This window comes from Numenius arquata, chromosome 8 (assembly GCF_964106895.1).
Source record: "Numenius arquata chromosome 8, bNumArq3.hap1.1, whole genome shotgun sequence".
Lineage (NCBI taxonomy): Eukaryota > Metazoa > Chordata > Aves > Charadriiformes > Scolopacidae > Numenius > Numenius arquata.
The window spans coordinates 32,432,538-32,447,371 of NC_133583.1; the positions used below are offsets into that span (position 1 = coordinate 32,432,538).

General features: G+C 52.1%; 1 protein-coding gene across 1 annotated transcript; it reads right to left on the bottom strand.

Annotated features, from left to right (window-relative positions):
- Window positions 1-106: 106 nt before the first annotated feature.
- STX6 (syntaxin 6) lies at window positions 107-14,596 on the bottom strand. Its single transcript, XM_074151990.1, has 8 exons — window positions 14,514-14,596; window positions 11,982-12,151; window positions 11,280-11,374; window positions 9,472-9,534; window positions 7,060-7,182; window positions 5,605-5,711; window positions 4,102-4,196; window positions 107-2,447 (listed from the first exon to the last, which is right to left on the bottom strand). Exons 1-8 carry the CDS (start codon window positions 14,546-14,548, stop codon window positions 2,371-2,373), a joined length of 765 nt encoding a protein of 254 aa, XP_074008091.1. The 5' UTR covers window positions 14,549-14,596; the 3' UTR covers window positions 107-2,370.
- Between the last annotated feature and the right edge of the window lie 238 nt (window positions 14,597-14,834).

Here is a 14,834-nt window from a genome sequence, read left to right on the forward strand (position 1 = left end):
GGCAGATGCTGGTGGGATCTTTTCCTGCTACCCAGTGCCAGGAGACAACTCTCCCCCACCCCCCCAACTCTTGTCCCCAGGCAAGGGTCACTGCGAAAACGACGGGTGATCTCTGCTGTGCCACGGTGGGCAGCAGCAATGCATTTATTTAAAGGGAGGGGCACCACCAACAACAGAAAAAGCAAATGTACACAGGAAAAGGGACCAAAGATGACAGTTTGGTGGCTTGCGGTGATGCCAGCAGCTGGGCCACCCTCCGGAAGCACGCTGGAATAATGACGGAGCGGTCCTGCATGGAGTCATTCCCGGAGGATGTGCAACCATGCCAAAAATAATGCGGGGCTCAGAGGTGTGCAAATACCAGCCAACGGCAAGCCCCGCTCCCCGCTCGGACTCACGCTCCCGGGAAACCTGCTCTTGGAGAGGTATAAAGCCCAAGGAGCCGGGCAGCCACTGCAACAGCCAGCCCTGGAAAAGGGGACACCTCGTATGTCTCACAGCGGAACCAAAAGAAACGAGGTGCTCTGCAAGGACAAAGAGCAACTGCTGAAATAATTAGTGCTAAGGGCACGTGTGCGTTAACGAGAGCAGCCGCCCAGGCGTGGCAGGGAGCTTAGTCTCGCCCCCCCCCCCGTCCGGCGCCCGGCTGCGGAAGGCACGGTGCCGCCGGCTGTCAGCACCCGGCGCCTGCTGGGGAAGGGGGAAAAGGCGGGGGGGGGGGTCACACAGCTGCTTGAAGGGAGCCACAGACCCAGTGGGGAGGAGTGTTCAGTCTGGGCTAAGCATCCCGGAGGTAAAGCCGCCCGGTGGCGAGCTTCCCGCTCGGGGAGGATGATTTTGGGGGGTGATTTGCAGTTTCAGCAGAAGTCTTAGCGTCAGCACCAATTAACTTCCTCCCCCAGGCCCATCTGAGACCCAGATGGGAGGCGTAAGCCAGCCTGTCCCGAGTCTTTTCAGCAACTCAAATACGGGAGCAGGCTTTAGTAAGAAATACTTTTTTGCTTTCCTGAAGCTTTCCCCATATCCTGCAACTGGTGTTTGCAGCACGAACCCCCCCCGTCTGCATTTCTCCCCAGTAATACTGCCAGGGGAGCTCTCTTCACCACATTTTGGTATCGACCACCTGGCTAACTCCTAATTCACTGTACGAGGGAGACAAGTAGGCTATCTGACACTGCTGAGACAACTCCAGTGACAAACAGCTCAAAGGTAACAAAAGGACCGGGAAATAATACAGAAACATGATCTAGCTTTGAATCTCCTGCCTTTTGGTTGCTTACAACAGAAGTGTCTAAAAAATAGCAGTTGGGAAAAATTAAGACATCCTATTTACAAGTTCATATGCACTTAAGATACATAATTAAGCCCCATTCTGCTGATAATGCCTGTTGTGCACTCGCAGACAGAATGTGGCTCAAATGGTCATCAAAAAAATCTTTTAAAGTTTGTTGTTTTTTTTTTTTCCTTAAAAAAAATAAGTTATTTTAGACCCGACAAATCACTTGCCAAAGGGAAGCAGCTGTTAAACAGAAGCAGTTACTCAGTTATACAAGGGCAAAGAAAGCATCAATCAATGAGCTTTAGAGGCTTGTATAACGAAGGAGGCAATTCTAAAAGCTTTAAGAAACTGACTCTCCGGCTAACGGTTGTTTGCCAGCTTTCAGCGTCCATCAACCCAAGTTTAAAGCTCTGGGGTTTCCAATTGTGCCCGGCCGGCTGATGACAGGACACTTCACCCTACGGCTCACCTGCATGTAAGCTTCTGCCAAGGGGTGGTGATGTCGATGCTCTGCTGCGGACCCACCCTGGTATCTGGGTGGCAAGAGGGTGGCCGTGGGAGGAAGGCAGCAATGGGGCGGCGGGAGTTCAGCTCCCCTCCCTCACTGTGGCTGCGTGAGGTTTCACGCCACCGCTCCTCCTGGTAATGCTTTCGGCTGGCAAGCACCCGCAGCCTGGCAATGCAGTTTGTAATGCTCAGTGAATTAATTAATTTCCTCCCCCCCAAGTCCCATCCTCCCCAGGGCTCGCTGCTCTGTGTCCGCATCTGACTGCAGGGCGGCTTGGAACCGCTGCAACCAGCTCCTACCTGCACCAGATGGAAGCACAGGGGACAAGTCCCCCTCCAGCTGTCCAGGTCCAGACGGCACCGCACCGGGGGAGGAGGCAGCTCCAGTCCTCCACCCCCTCTCCCCGGGACCAGGTGAGATGCTGGCAGAGCCAAGCTACGGTCCTCAGAGGAGAATGGTGAGAGCTGGGTGCGGGTTTTCTTGCCTGGGATCTCTGTGGGCGGACGGAAACAGTGAGAGTTTCATTTCCCCATGCTACGGGGGCGAGGGGGCGGGGAGGGGGCATCCAAGGAAGTTCAGTCCATCACAGGACGAAAAACAGGATGAGCACCACCAGCAAGATGACGAAGAGGATGATAATTGCACACCACTGCCGTCGATCTGGAAGGAAAAGGAAGCATCAGTCTTCCTGCTTTAACAGGGAAGGAAAATTGGGGGACAGCTTTTCTTCGCTGTACTGCTAGGAGCCCAATTCAAGCTTAAAGAAGCCATAAAAGGCCAAAGCAGCAGCTCCTTTGGCAGAGTGCCCCACTGCAGCCTGTGGGGCAATAGCATTTCTCCTCCAGAACACCTCTGGTTTTGGGGACAGCTGAGGGAGTTTTGAGGCTTCTCCCCAACCAAATTCAAACAGATTTGATAAGCCACTTCAAAAGCAATCGGGAGGAGTAAGCAGAGCTGCTGTGTGTTGCTGCTCATTCGTGGAGTAACCTGTTCGCTAGAGGAACAAGAAGCAGACTGGTGAAAGTTGCCTGAAACAGCTCTGCCGGGAAGAGCTTGTGGCAGCTTCCCTTAGGAGAGTGCTGGGAATGAGGTTACTCCCTGGACATCTTTACATCTTGCTGTCCCCATGTATGCTCTGCAGAAGCTCAACACTGCCATCACCTCTGAGAGCTGCTATCTGTCCACGGCCACGTCTGAGGCTCCTGTGAGATGATGGTACAGCAGCGGGGACAGGGCTACTGGCACCCCACAACTTCTGGGCACAGCAGCTACCCCGGGAAGAGCCCTCCTGCTCAGCCACAGCATGTGCAATGCCAGAGACAGCAGAAAGCTCTTTCACAACTCTCAGAAGCACTCTGCAACGATCGAAGCATTTTTCCCAGAGGAAAGGGGAGATACCCAAGGCTTGCCAGTGTTTGTCCTGCCAGTGGGCTACTGGTGACCCAAAGTGCACTCTCAGTACTCCAAATGGTCTCTCCAGGGCCGTATTTCCACAGCCTCATAAATCCCCCGGCCAGCCTAATCCTGCAGAGCAGGAACACTTCTCCTCCTGACTCGCTGCTGCCTCCACAAGCTACCCGAGCACCCATGGGAGAGGGGTGACGGAGGAGGGGACCGCCGGGCGCACCGCCAGCGCTCAGAGAGGAGAGGCGAGCCTGTGGCGGGGGACTTCCCAGCAGGCACGTCGGGCTTCCTGTTTGCTCTGCCCGCGGCACCCAGCCAGCCCACCAGCTTCAGGCACAGCCTTATAAGGACTTTTCTTGTGGGTTCAGCCTCCCCCTCAGCACAGAAATCGCCTCTTTCCTCCACCAGCTGAGATATACATCTGACTGACAACAGGCCTGCAGGCCAGCAGGCACCAGCAGCCTGAGGTCAGGTGGGATTTGGGAAGGGGCTTGCCACAGGCAAGCGTTTGGTGTGGGGGAAGCTGTACTCGGTGGTGAGTGTTTTATGGCACCTCAAAAGCTTTTGTTCCCCAGGCAGCCCAGGAAACTGCAGCAGAGCAGGAGGCTGCAGAGCTTCCCCTGCTACCATCTAAAGGGAGATTTTCCCACCATGGCAGTAGCAGCACATATAGAAAGGCATCTGTAAATAAAACAAAGGCAAAGGACAGGCTCCAGAGCAGTGTCTGGGCAGGAGCAGCTGCAGGGCTTGGAAATCTTCCCCCCTCTTTCAAGCACCGAGATCTGCTCCCTCCCCCTCTGCTTGGGCCTGGGATGGCTGTCAGTGGGTGGGAGCTTGTAGCATCCCAGCCCAAAGATCCGAGGGCTTGTCTCTCCCTTTCCAGGACTGGATCCCACTTCCCAGGACCTACCACTCGTCATGTGAGATACTTTGGCGAGCTTCTTCATGACGTTATCAAGCCGCGACTGAGTGCTGTCCAACTCATGGGAGAAGTCGTCCAGCATCCTGGGGAAAGAGAAGCATGGCAGTTGTCAGCAAGTGGCACGTCCCTTTGGGACCCTGCAAGGTGAGGAGTGGGGGGTTTCCTCCTCTCCTCATTTATAATCTGTGATTAGCAGAGACTGGTTAAATAGATCTAGATGCCAGCTTGGACTTTAAATCTCTTTTCTTGCTCAGGGCTTCCAGTTGAAGCTAAAATCTTGTTCCAGTCATGCATCAAGCAGGAATGAGATTTGCAATTGCTTTTAAGGTGCTTTTTAAGCTCTGAGTGGAAGTTACCCCTCTAATTCCTCCACGCAGCAACAGTAATGAATTTGAAAGCCTTCCCAAAGCTGCGCTTCGTCAATGCCAAGAACCCATTCGAAGAGAAAGGAGCACACCCAGAATCAAGGTACCAATCCAATCGTCTGCAGCCAGTGGGACTTTAAAGCTTAATATGTTTAAAAGGACAGCTTCCTTCAGTTGGAGTTCTAGGGCACTTGCTAAACCTTCATTCAGTGGGGAAAAAGAAAGAATTGTAAAAAAACTCATTGCAGTAGTTATCTGCTACTGTCTAGCAAGCACGTGATGATCTGGAAAACAGCCACACTACACTGATCTGCTTCCATGAGAGCAGAAGACTCATGCTGGAAGACTTCATACAGGAGGTGGGTTTAAAGTTCCTCTTCTCCACCAAAGATGACAGACATCACTTCACAAGGGACATAGCCCTCCAGACTCCCCTCAGCCAAACAAGGAGGGTTTTTAGGCATAAACCCTTCAAGCTCTCTGGAAGTGGTAGCTGTTAGACTGTATAACTGGAAACTTTATGCACTTGTTTGGAAAGGACAAGAACTGGGAAAGAAATCTAATTTATATGTAAATGATGGATGCAAATTACTTTGTGAGCTACCCTTTAACCCTTTGCATGGGTGAGGGTTATTTTTAGCTTTAACTATGAATAGCAGCTCTGTGCTGCCTGTTTCAGAGCAGCAAGGCAGAGCTGAGAACTCCTGGGTCAAGCAGTTATCCAGGGGCAGCACAAAACTCTGTGGAGTGGGAAAGTGCCCAGTATCCCCATTGCACAGCACCTCCCTCCCTCATCTGTTCGGTTCTGCTGGCTGCCCAAAGCCAAGGAGCTAACTGTATGCCTTAGGGGGAGTGTGTAGAAAGGAGAGAGAAGGAAAAGTAAACTGGTAGCTAAGCCTGTCCTAGGTGTAGGCTTTCAAATGAACAAGACTGCAGTTGGATCCTTGCAGGCTGCAGTAAGAAATGCCTTCCACTGCCTAAAATCAAAGGCTGGCTAGGAGAGGCTGCCTGAGGGACTAGTAAATTCAAAGGCCCTAACAGGGGCAGAGATATGTGTGTGAGGACCTCCCACTGTGCTGCAGCCAGCCCCATACTGTGTATCCGGCGCCGCGTCTCTCACACTTACACTGCTTGCTCCTCCAGCTCCCCACCAATGCGCTGGGACATGTTCTTCAGCACCCCGATGCTGCCAGAGACCAGCTCCAACTGCTCATCTTGCTGCTCTACAATCAACTGGGGCCAAAGAGAAGGGAAACAGGCAATTACAGATCTGCTGCCTCCTGCAGCTGGATCAGAGCCAGCTGCTCCCATGGACAGACTCTTGCTGCTCGGCCAACATCAACTGTGGGGCCTGGGCAGAGACCTAAGCCACGAGAAATGAGGACTGCATTCCTAACAAATGCTGGAGAAGTGACAGCCGCAAGGAAGCCACCTGGGCACGGCATCCCCATGGCACAGCAGCCTGCAGCCTCCTGACATCCCTGCAAATCCAGCCTCAGCTCAGCCATGTCCCCTTTTTTCCCTGCTGCACCCATTGCTAAAGCAACTCTTGAAAGCCACAGGGGCTGGTCGTCAAAACCTCTGCAAGACCCCAGCCCGCAGCAGGTACGGCAGCGGGCACCAGGGAGCCACACTGATGTTGTGCCTGGGAAATGCAACGTGGAACATGGTGCAGCTAACAAGGGGTTAATGTGAGTAAAAGGCTGTTGCAGCTTCTACAGCTAAAAATAGCAAGCCTGGCTCCAAATGCACCAAAGGAATAGGTGTGCTCATGTTTTAAGTCATTTTCAGGGCACAGTCACACTAAGATTAGATTTACCCTAGTTACCTACTTCTCAATCTATTTATCTTCCTAGAGTCACTAGGTAGAACTTGTCTGAAAGCTGGGGTGGCGTCAAGGGTCAGGAGCTTTAGCAGAGTTTGCTGCCTCTGAGAAGCTGCCTGTTTAAAGGCCCGTGTTTGGGTGGGCTGCTGCCTGGGGGTCTGCACGCTGCCTGGGCACTTCTCCAGATGAACTCCCCCAGCGGCAGGGAAACACCTTGCCAGGGGTTCTCGCAAAGCCCTCACACAGGCTTTCTCACGAATCTCGTGTTGACAAAGGCAGGAAAAGGAAGCAGGCACGTGCTCCTGTTCCTAGCCTGTTCTGATGAAGATGCACACAAACAACAGCAACCATCAGCTCATTTTTTAACTAGGGGAAGTTGCATAAGAGAAACGGGCTTTTTTCTGTGTTTGCAATGTTTGTACTCTTCCAAGGATTTCAGCAATCCTTGTAGTATTAAAGCTTAGCGTGCCGCATCTTCCAGATCATGTTGTTTGCCTTCTGTACAGAGCAGAAGACCCAAGGCTTAAGAGTTAAAAACTCTGTGCCACGATGCATCCAGAGCTGTGCTATACGGGAAATGCATGCACAGGTATACGCTGCAAGCAAAGAGGAGGGCTGTCAAGCTCCTGGATCCAGACCAGCCAAGGACTGGATTTTTATTTTTATTTTTTTTGGCTCTTGCAGCCCGTATCTCATTCCGCTGGCACCCATTTGGCAAGCAAAGCTATTTAGTCTGCATGGTGCCAACTGCCTTACCTGTTGTTGAGCTTGCTGCTCCTCGATGAAGTGTGAATTTGCTAATTGCAGCTCCCGGTCCAGACGGCTGTATTTGTCAGGTCCAGAGCTCCAACTCTGACTCCCACTTTCTCCCAGGAGTGCCTAAACAGATGCAGAGAGCCCTTAGCAACACCCATGTGTCTGCTCACAGCTCGTCTACAGGGTGTAGTGGGAAGGCATACGAGGCAATACTCCTGTACACATGCATACAGCATCCTATTCCTCCGGCTCTACCGCTACTCAGCTAGGCTGCTGTCACAAAATAAAATAATGCCAAAATGCCAGCCTGGGAAGTCTCTGCAGCCTGATATTGCAGATATGCCTCTCCAGCAGCAGGAGAGCTGGAGTACAACCAACAGACGGTGTACGCAGGAGGTCTTCTGCACAGCACAAAGGACTGGCAAAGGTCTGCTCAAGAGGCAGCACTGTGTGCTAGAACATGTAAGCTGGGAAGTATCTGGATATATTGTGCTAACAGATGTATAGCTCGAACTGAACACTGTCCTACTAATGACAGGGGCTTAAGAGGGTCTGGATAAAGTACTTAACCAGTTGAGCTGACAGTAAAACAGTGCAAAATATAACCACAGCAGTGCTGTACGCTCATGTTCTTTGATTCAGGCTACCTGTTCTTCCAGCATGCTGTTCAGTTGCCAGCACACAAGATTACGCTTGCTACCTGCTCTACAACCCGAAAAGAGAAGCTTGTGCAAAGCCAGCAGAGACGTGGCTTTCCAGTTGAGTAAGTCTGGTCCCTGGAAGGGGTATAACACAAATGACAAATGCTGGAGAATGAACATGGCCTGCAGGTGAGGAGCTGCACCCTGCAGCACCACGAATGAGTTAGGGGGCGGTCTGTCCACAAGCAAGGCTGCGGAGGCAATGCTGACTCGTAATGAGACCATCTCACAGCTTCTGGTTATAGGCAGGGGGAGACGAATGAGTATTTGTGAAGAACAGCAAGACAATGACCAGGCTGCTCCAGCAGGCTTAAAACAAGACAGTCTCTACAGTTCATCCCCCTTACAAGGATCAAGGAGCAGTAAGAAAAGCTGATGGACTGGCCATGCAGGAAGCCAGCAGGACATCTGCCTTTGTCTGCCTTCGAGACACTGAGGAAGCTCCTGGTTCTCTCCAGTTTGGGCCAAGTGCAGCTACCGGTTATTTAATGCAGTGTACTAGTTTTGCTGCAGCTTCAATAGAAAGGCCTCTGTTTGCCAGCCGTAGCCTGTGAGGGTCAGGTTGCCACCAGCCAGCCTCTCAGACACAGAGGCATGCTGGAATAGCTGCTGCAAGGCAGCTCAGCACAAGCTTCGCAGTCTGGAGGGAAGGCAAGGGGCTGGGGAAGGGAGAGGAAGACGGCAAGGGGAAGTCAGTTTTCCTGACCAGATGTTGCCGTGCGAGCCGGGCCATATGGTCTCCTGCAGCTAGCAGGAACTTCGAGCAAAGGAAAGCAGCAAAACGCAGAGGCACCTACAGACTTGTTTGAGCAAGGGTGTAAGGGACTTTGCTTCTTCAAGTGTTTGCCAAGCATGTCAATTAACCCTGTAACAAGCTCAGGAATCAGCTTTGTGCTTTTCGGTAGCTTGTTACAGTTTGTCATTTTTGCCACAAGTGGTAAGACTGATGCACCCAGACAAGTTAATTGTAGGAAATGCACACCAACTTTTATGGAGGCAGCTCTGGAAGTCAGCTCTAAGATCTCCTTACAGCCTCTTCGTCAGCCGGGGAAGAACACAAGCTGCATCTATTTCTATTCCTTAGATTACAAGTGCAGACAACCTGAGACTCCTTGAGCTTCTTCCATCTTCTTACATGGCTAACTATTACGAGAGGCAGCTGTGTGAAAGGATATTGCCGCATCTTGGCTCCTAAATACGGCAGAGCGCAGGATTACATTCACTGACATGGATTCTGTTCCCCCCGAGGAGGAGGGAGATTCCCCCTTCCACGGAATGATGCAACACTGACAGTTGTACACAACCAGATCTGAAGACAGAGACAGATGGCGAGTGCTGACATTGCTTTGAGAGACGGGCTTGGAAGAGGGCAGCAACAACGTGCCTGTGAGAATCAGCTCTCTCAGGTCAGCAAAACAGACATGGGTCAAACACACAGCTCTGCTACAGCATGCAAGCCCCTTCCCAAAACCAAAGTTTATAAGGGGATGAACTACAGACAGGATATATATTGTAATATCAGCCTTTACACAGTTTGGATCAATCCTATATGCTCTACCTTACGATGTAGGGCCTCGGAGAAAGTGAAAATGGAAGTTTCACCTAATGCATACCTTAAGGCGCTAGCTGCCAGAGCTGATAAATCCTCCTCTCTCCTTAAAGTACCAAACAGCCACTGCATTCACTTAACTTGCCTGTTTCTGGTTCTCACCTGTCTGTTTTTCCTCTCAGCCAGTGCTTGCATGGAGGAGTTTGACATCTGATCCTTCATTTCCTGTTTGTTCAAAGAAAGAAGAAGTATGTCAGCATCAGATTTGAGGTGACAGGCAGTTTCAGGGTGCTGCAGGGCTTCTTTAGGGGGAGTGAGGGAAGGGAGATTTTTCTTTGAAAATGCACAGTTTTGAAGAGTCTGGCAGGATATTGTAGAAAGCTTCTCTGTAGTTCATCATTTTACTAATACTAGAATCAATGGCAATGGGATATTTTGAAAATATTCCTTATTTACTACTCATTGTGCTCCACTACAGCCAGAAACTCTGTATGGAAACTAATGTTCCCATTGATAGACTGTAAGGAAGAGTCATGTTCTTCAAGGTCTTGGAAGCCTCTAAACCCCTGCACTTTATTCCCAGTTGCACCTGGTTTTATATTGAACAGGATGAGATAGACTTCCTGTCCTGTGGCCATCCTCTCTGACTGTGCCTATGTTTGTCTTTAACTAAGTTTCAATCAATTAAGTTTTGCTGCTGAGTTCCTGTAGAAGATCGTCAACCGCACCATAACGTAATCTAGTTTTTATAGGATAGATTAGCAAGTAGTCAATATGATCTAGCAGGGGTTGATCCACCAGCACAGTTCTGATGTCACCAGAACATTTTAGGTATGTTTTACTCTTCAGAGATGTGCAATACATCACCTAAGAGCACCAGATCCCACTCCGTTACTTCTCACCAGCTAATGCACACGCTGCTGTGCATCACAAACTCCCCCATGTAAACTGAAGTCAGCTACATAATACCACTAATGAATTTCATTTAAGAGACGCTGCTCCAAAACCATTAGGCAGCAGTTTTCAGCCAGGAAAAGAGGACCACAGAGCAGGCTTGCCTCATCCTGCTTGTCTGGGGAGTAGGCTACACCAAGGGCAAGGCGGCGAGCACATGCCTGCTACCCAGGGCCAGCATTGTTTTGGGATCAGTTCCCAGGCAGCAAGCCTTAGGAACTGCATCCAGACCGCAGGACTGCAGGTAGGGTAACACGCTTGCTGCCAGCCACAGCATTGCATTTTGTGAAGGAGGAACGTCAGAGTCATGAGGGACAGCAGAAAGTAAGTTACACTCAGTGTAGCTATTAATAGGGCGAAAACTTCCTAACTAGCAGCTTGTTACCAGGCAGTGAAGCTTTTGGGAAGATGTTTCTTCTCTATTTATTACCACCAAGTTGTTAAAATCCTCCTTTGGCTTCTGAAGTGTAAGCTTAAACTAAAAAAAAAAAAAAAAAAACACAAAAATTCTTCCTCAAGTTAAATATAAATCTAGTGGTTGTTTGGACGATTTGTAGCAGTAGGAAGTTGAAGTCACGTCAATAACCAAGGCTTTAACCATCCATCAGTGTTCAAAGTGGACTCTCCGTTTTTGAGAACTAGTGCTACAAAAGCACAGGACGGTTGCGATTTCCTTCAACTCTGAAGGGAAGCTCCAGTCTCCCCTGCATTGCTGCGGGGTCTTTACTCTTCCTTCCCAGTTTCTACAGGTTCCTGAGCTTGCTGTTGCAAGAGAGGTGTGATGACTTAAAGGGGCAGCAGCAGAAAAGGAGGGTATGCCATGGGGCACCTCCACCCCTGCAGCCCCAGGAGGGAGCACACGAGGAAGAGGAGGAAGCCTGAGAGAGCAGGTAGCAGGTTTATTCTCTGCTCTCGACTTCACCATGGAAATGGACACAAACTTTCCTCTTTTTTAACCACCTAATCACTCCCCCTGTCCTCCACCCCACTCTCAACCCCAAGCCCACGTTCCTTACCCGGACCACCTGCCGTGTGCTGGTGATGAAGGCTTTCCTGATGCCCAGCTCCGTCGCATCGAGGTTGAATTTCCGCGGGTTTGCCTCAACGATGCGTAGGCAGCGAGTCAAGGAGTCCCCGTTACTGGTGTTAGGTACGGACATAGATACACAAACCCCAAGAGTACCTCAGCAGGGCTCTACCAAGAGGCAGCTTTCCATTCTACCATGCCTTTTCCCAAAATTTGATTAGCAAAGTACAAAACACTGGAGGGAAAAACACGCACGGCAGGAACGTATTGTGCAGTACACAGACCAGTGTGAAGCTTCTCTCTTGCATTTTTTTGGTTCTCTGCACAGCGCTCTCCGGAGTGCTCAGATGAACACAAGGGAAAAGGAGTATTTCTGGAAGCCAGCCTAGAGTACGACTGACTACAGAGAGATCCGAATTCATACAACGCAATGGGCTTTCTGGAACAAAGCATCTTAGAATATACCTTGTCAAAAGCAAAACAAAAAGGCAAAAGGCAAATCCTTTCACTGAACACGTTTGCCTTAATTTCTCATTTGCAGTTTGAGAAAAGCCAATGTAAATGCAAAATTCAACCCTGAACAGCCCCAGTTCCTGCAAAAAAGTAACTACTGGGAAGCACTGGTACTCGGCTATTTAGTAGAACTTGGGAACCGCACACCCCTACCTCCAAAGAGCCACATAAAGGATATTAATTGTTTCATCCAAGTCTTCCAGGTCCCACTCAATGCTCCGCAGGTTATTCCTGAGCTCATTAGTGGTCCAGTCAATTTCTTCTCTTGTGGCAATGGAGGGATCTTGCAAGAGCTCTGTCCACCTCTGGAAGAGCCCCTGGGCGGTGTTCACGGCTTTCTGTACCTCCCTGCAGCCGGGGTGATTAAACAGAAGTGAAGGGATTATCATCAGTTGCTCTGCAGCAGTCATGGCAGGGCAGCCCCATGTCCAGCTGAGCAGGGAAGCCCAGCTTTCTCCCAAACATCTTTCCTTCAAACAATTTTTAGTTTATTTTGTAAAATAAGGATTTGCCCTAACTGCTGGACAATCTTGTCCCTTGTTGCAGCACAAAGTGCTGAGCAACAGCAACTTACAGGTCACCTATTAATGAAGGAACCTATTAGGGGAGGTTTCTGCTGAGTGTCATACAGGCAAGCCAGGGCAGAGTGTCTGAACAAGGCTGCTCTTTGGCAATTAATGTTTCACATTCCTCTCAACAGCTTTCCTCTGAAGACTCTTGACTACCTAGGTAAGATACCCCAGGGGCACACAGAATTACAGGAACTGTCCCCACAATACAGTCAGGCAGACTGTTGAGTGCAGCACTGTTTATTTTAATTTAACATAAAAAAATCCACACAGCTCTACTACATTGGCTGAGGGAACAGAAGTCTTTTCTGCTGCTCTAAGCTTTTTGGAGACGAGTGTATTCACAGCATGGGAAGGCAGGCTTTGCTGACAGCACTGAACACTGCTTTGATGGTTTGGGGCAAGTGGGTCTGTAGGTTTGGGTCATGGTATCTATATCTACAAACTCTGCAATCCTGAGTCCTGAACCACTCCTCCAGGTTTGTTGGAAGCCAGGATGAGGGACACAGGCGAGAGCAGACTTTGCTGGTGTGAAAGGTGGCCACCAGGAGTCCAAGAACTTGCACACAGCATCCACATAAGATGCAGGTGTTTTTCTTCCATGAAAGAAAGCAGGTTATCATGGGAGGAAGCCCAGGGCAAATGAACTGAGCCCACGCTCTGCAGAGGGGCCAGGACTGTAGCTCTCTTTGTTATACACCATGGCCTGAAGTACTCGACTGTCTAAGTCACAGTCTCTTGGCATCCTGACACATGTCCCTCCTCTTCTCATACGCCCACGACTCTGAGTCTGCCACATCTAATGCCCTAAAGTCAGCAGCCCACACCAAGGATCGGGAGCTTCATTCCCTCCACTACTTGCTAGAAAAGTTTTGGATTTTCTTCTGTCTGGGCATACTTGGGGAAGTACCCACAAGCAGGAATTTAAAGCAGAGCTGGAGGGCCTCTGATGGGAGGAGTTATGAACTCCAGGAAAGCAATCTGAACCCAACATGGACAGTCTCCACCAATTCCCACTACCACCCCAACCTGCTGGGTAATAATTAACGCTGGGAGTAGCAGCACATCCCCTCTCCCCTCCCAGCCCTTCCCCGCACAGCACAGGAACCGCTCTGGAAAATTTGACAGGATGTTCACTCCCCACCCATGGCAACTCGTATTTTTTCCCCTTAGCACCAGTTCAACCTGGCAGAACAACTCACTTTCCCTGGCTGCACCAGCATCCCTTCCCACACCTCTCGTGTTCCCACGGCTTTCCCCACCGCCCCCCTACAAGGGGGGGGTTGCTCCTGAGCACTGTTTCACTGTGACACGGGGTAGGAGACCAGGCCGCAGCTAAAACTGAAGGTGGTCCCAGGGTAGTTTTTAGAAACTAAGGTCTTGTCACCCTATTAATTGCAATTTTCCTTTCCTCCTGCCTTGACCACCTTTGGTTTGTGTTTGCCTTTGTTCAGGCGTTTCTCTGCTTGCTTCCTCTCATGGCCACCGTCCATGCTGTGGCTTCTTCCAAAGCTTGGTCCCTGCTCCTCTCCATCTTTCCGCCTGGACACCACGGCCCTGGCCTCTCGGGGATCCCCCCCGCCAGGAGCCAGCCAGCCCTGCTTTGCCGGCTGCAGGGCGACATTTCCCAACTCACAGCCGCGACGGCAGGGACATCCGGGCAGGCTGTCCCCAAGCTGTCCCAGCGTGCCGGGAGCCGCACCTGCAGCCGAGGCAGCGCTGCACCTCCCACTTCCCCGGCCGCCCCTGCACCCGGGGGGCGGGAGGAGGCGGGGGGCGCCTCCAAAGCTCGGGTTCCCTCGGCCTGCAGAACGGGGAGCGCTTCGTGCGGGGAGGCCCGGGCGCGGCCCGGCACCTGCCCGGTACAGCGCCTCGCCCCGAGGCCTCCCGGGCCCGGCCGTCGACGCCGGGCACCTCAATGGGGCGGCTCCAGACTCCCCCCCGCCTCAGTCGCAGAAGGGGGGGGATGGGGACGCCATTTTCCCCCGTCCCGGTCGCCTCCAGAGACCCCCGACCGCCGCTCACCCCCACACTCCCGGGGCCTCCCCGGCTGCGGGGCGGCCGTGCCCAGCCCCCGGGCCCCTCCCCGGCTTCCCCTCAGCCCCCACGGCGGGGGGTGCTTCCCGAGGACCGCCGCTCACCCCTTCACCACGAAGAAGGGGTCCTCCATCGACATGGCGCTGCCGCCGCCGCGCGCCCCGGCCGCCGCGCGCTGCCCGCCACGCCCCCCGCCTCCGCCGTCACGCCACGCCCCCTCTCGCCACGCCCTCGCCGTCACGCACCGCGCGCCCGTGCGCAGCGGCCTCGGGTGACGTCGCCGACGGCCTCCCGGAGTCGCGCGCCGCCATGGCGGCCGCCTGAGGGAGCGGCAGTGCCCCCGAGTCGGTGGGAGTGCCCGTACCGGGCGCGGCGGTGGGTGACACAACCCCCTCAGCCCGCTGCTCGGTGGGGAGCGGCGCGCT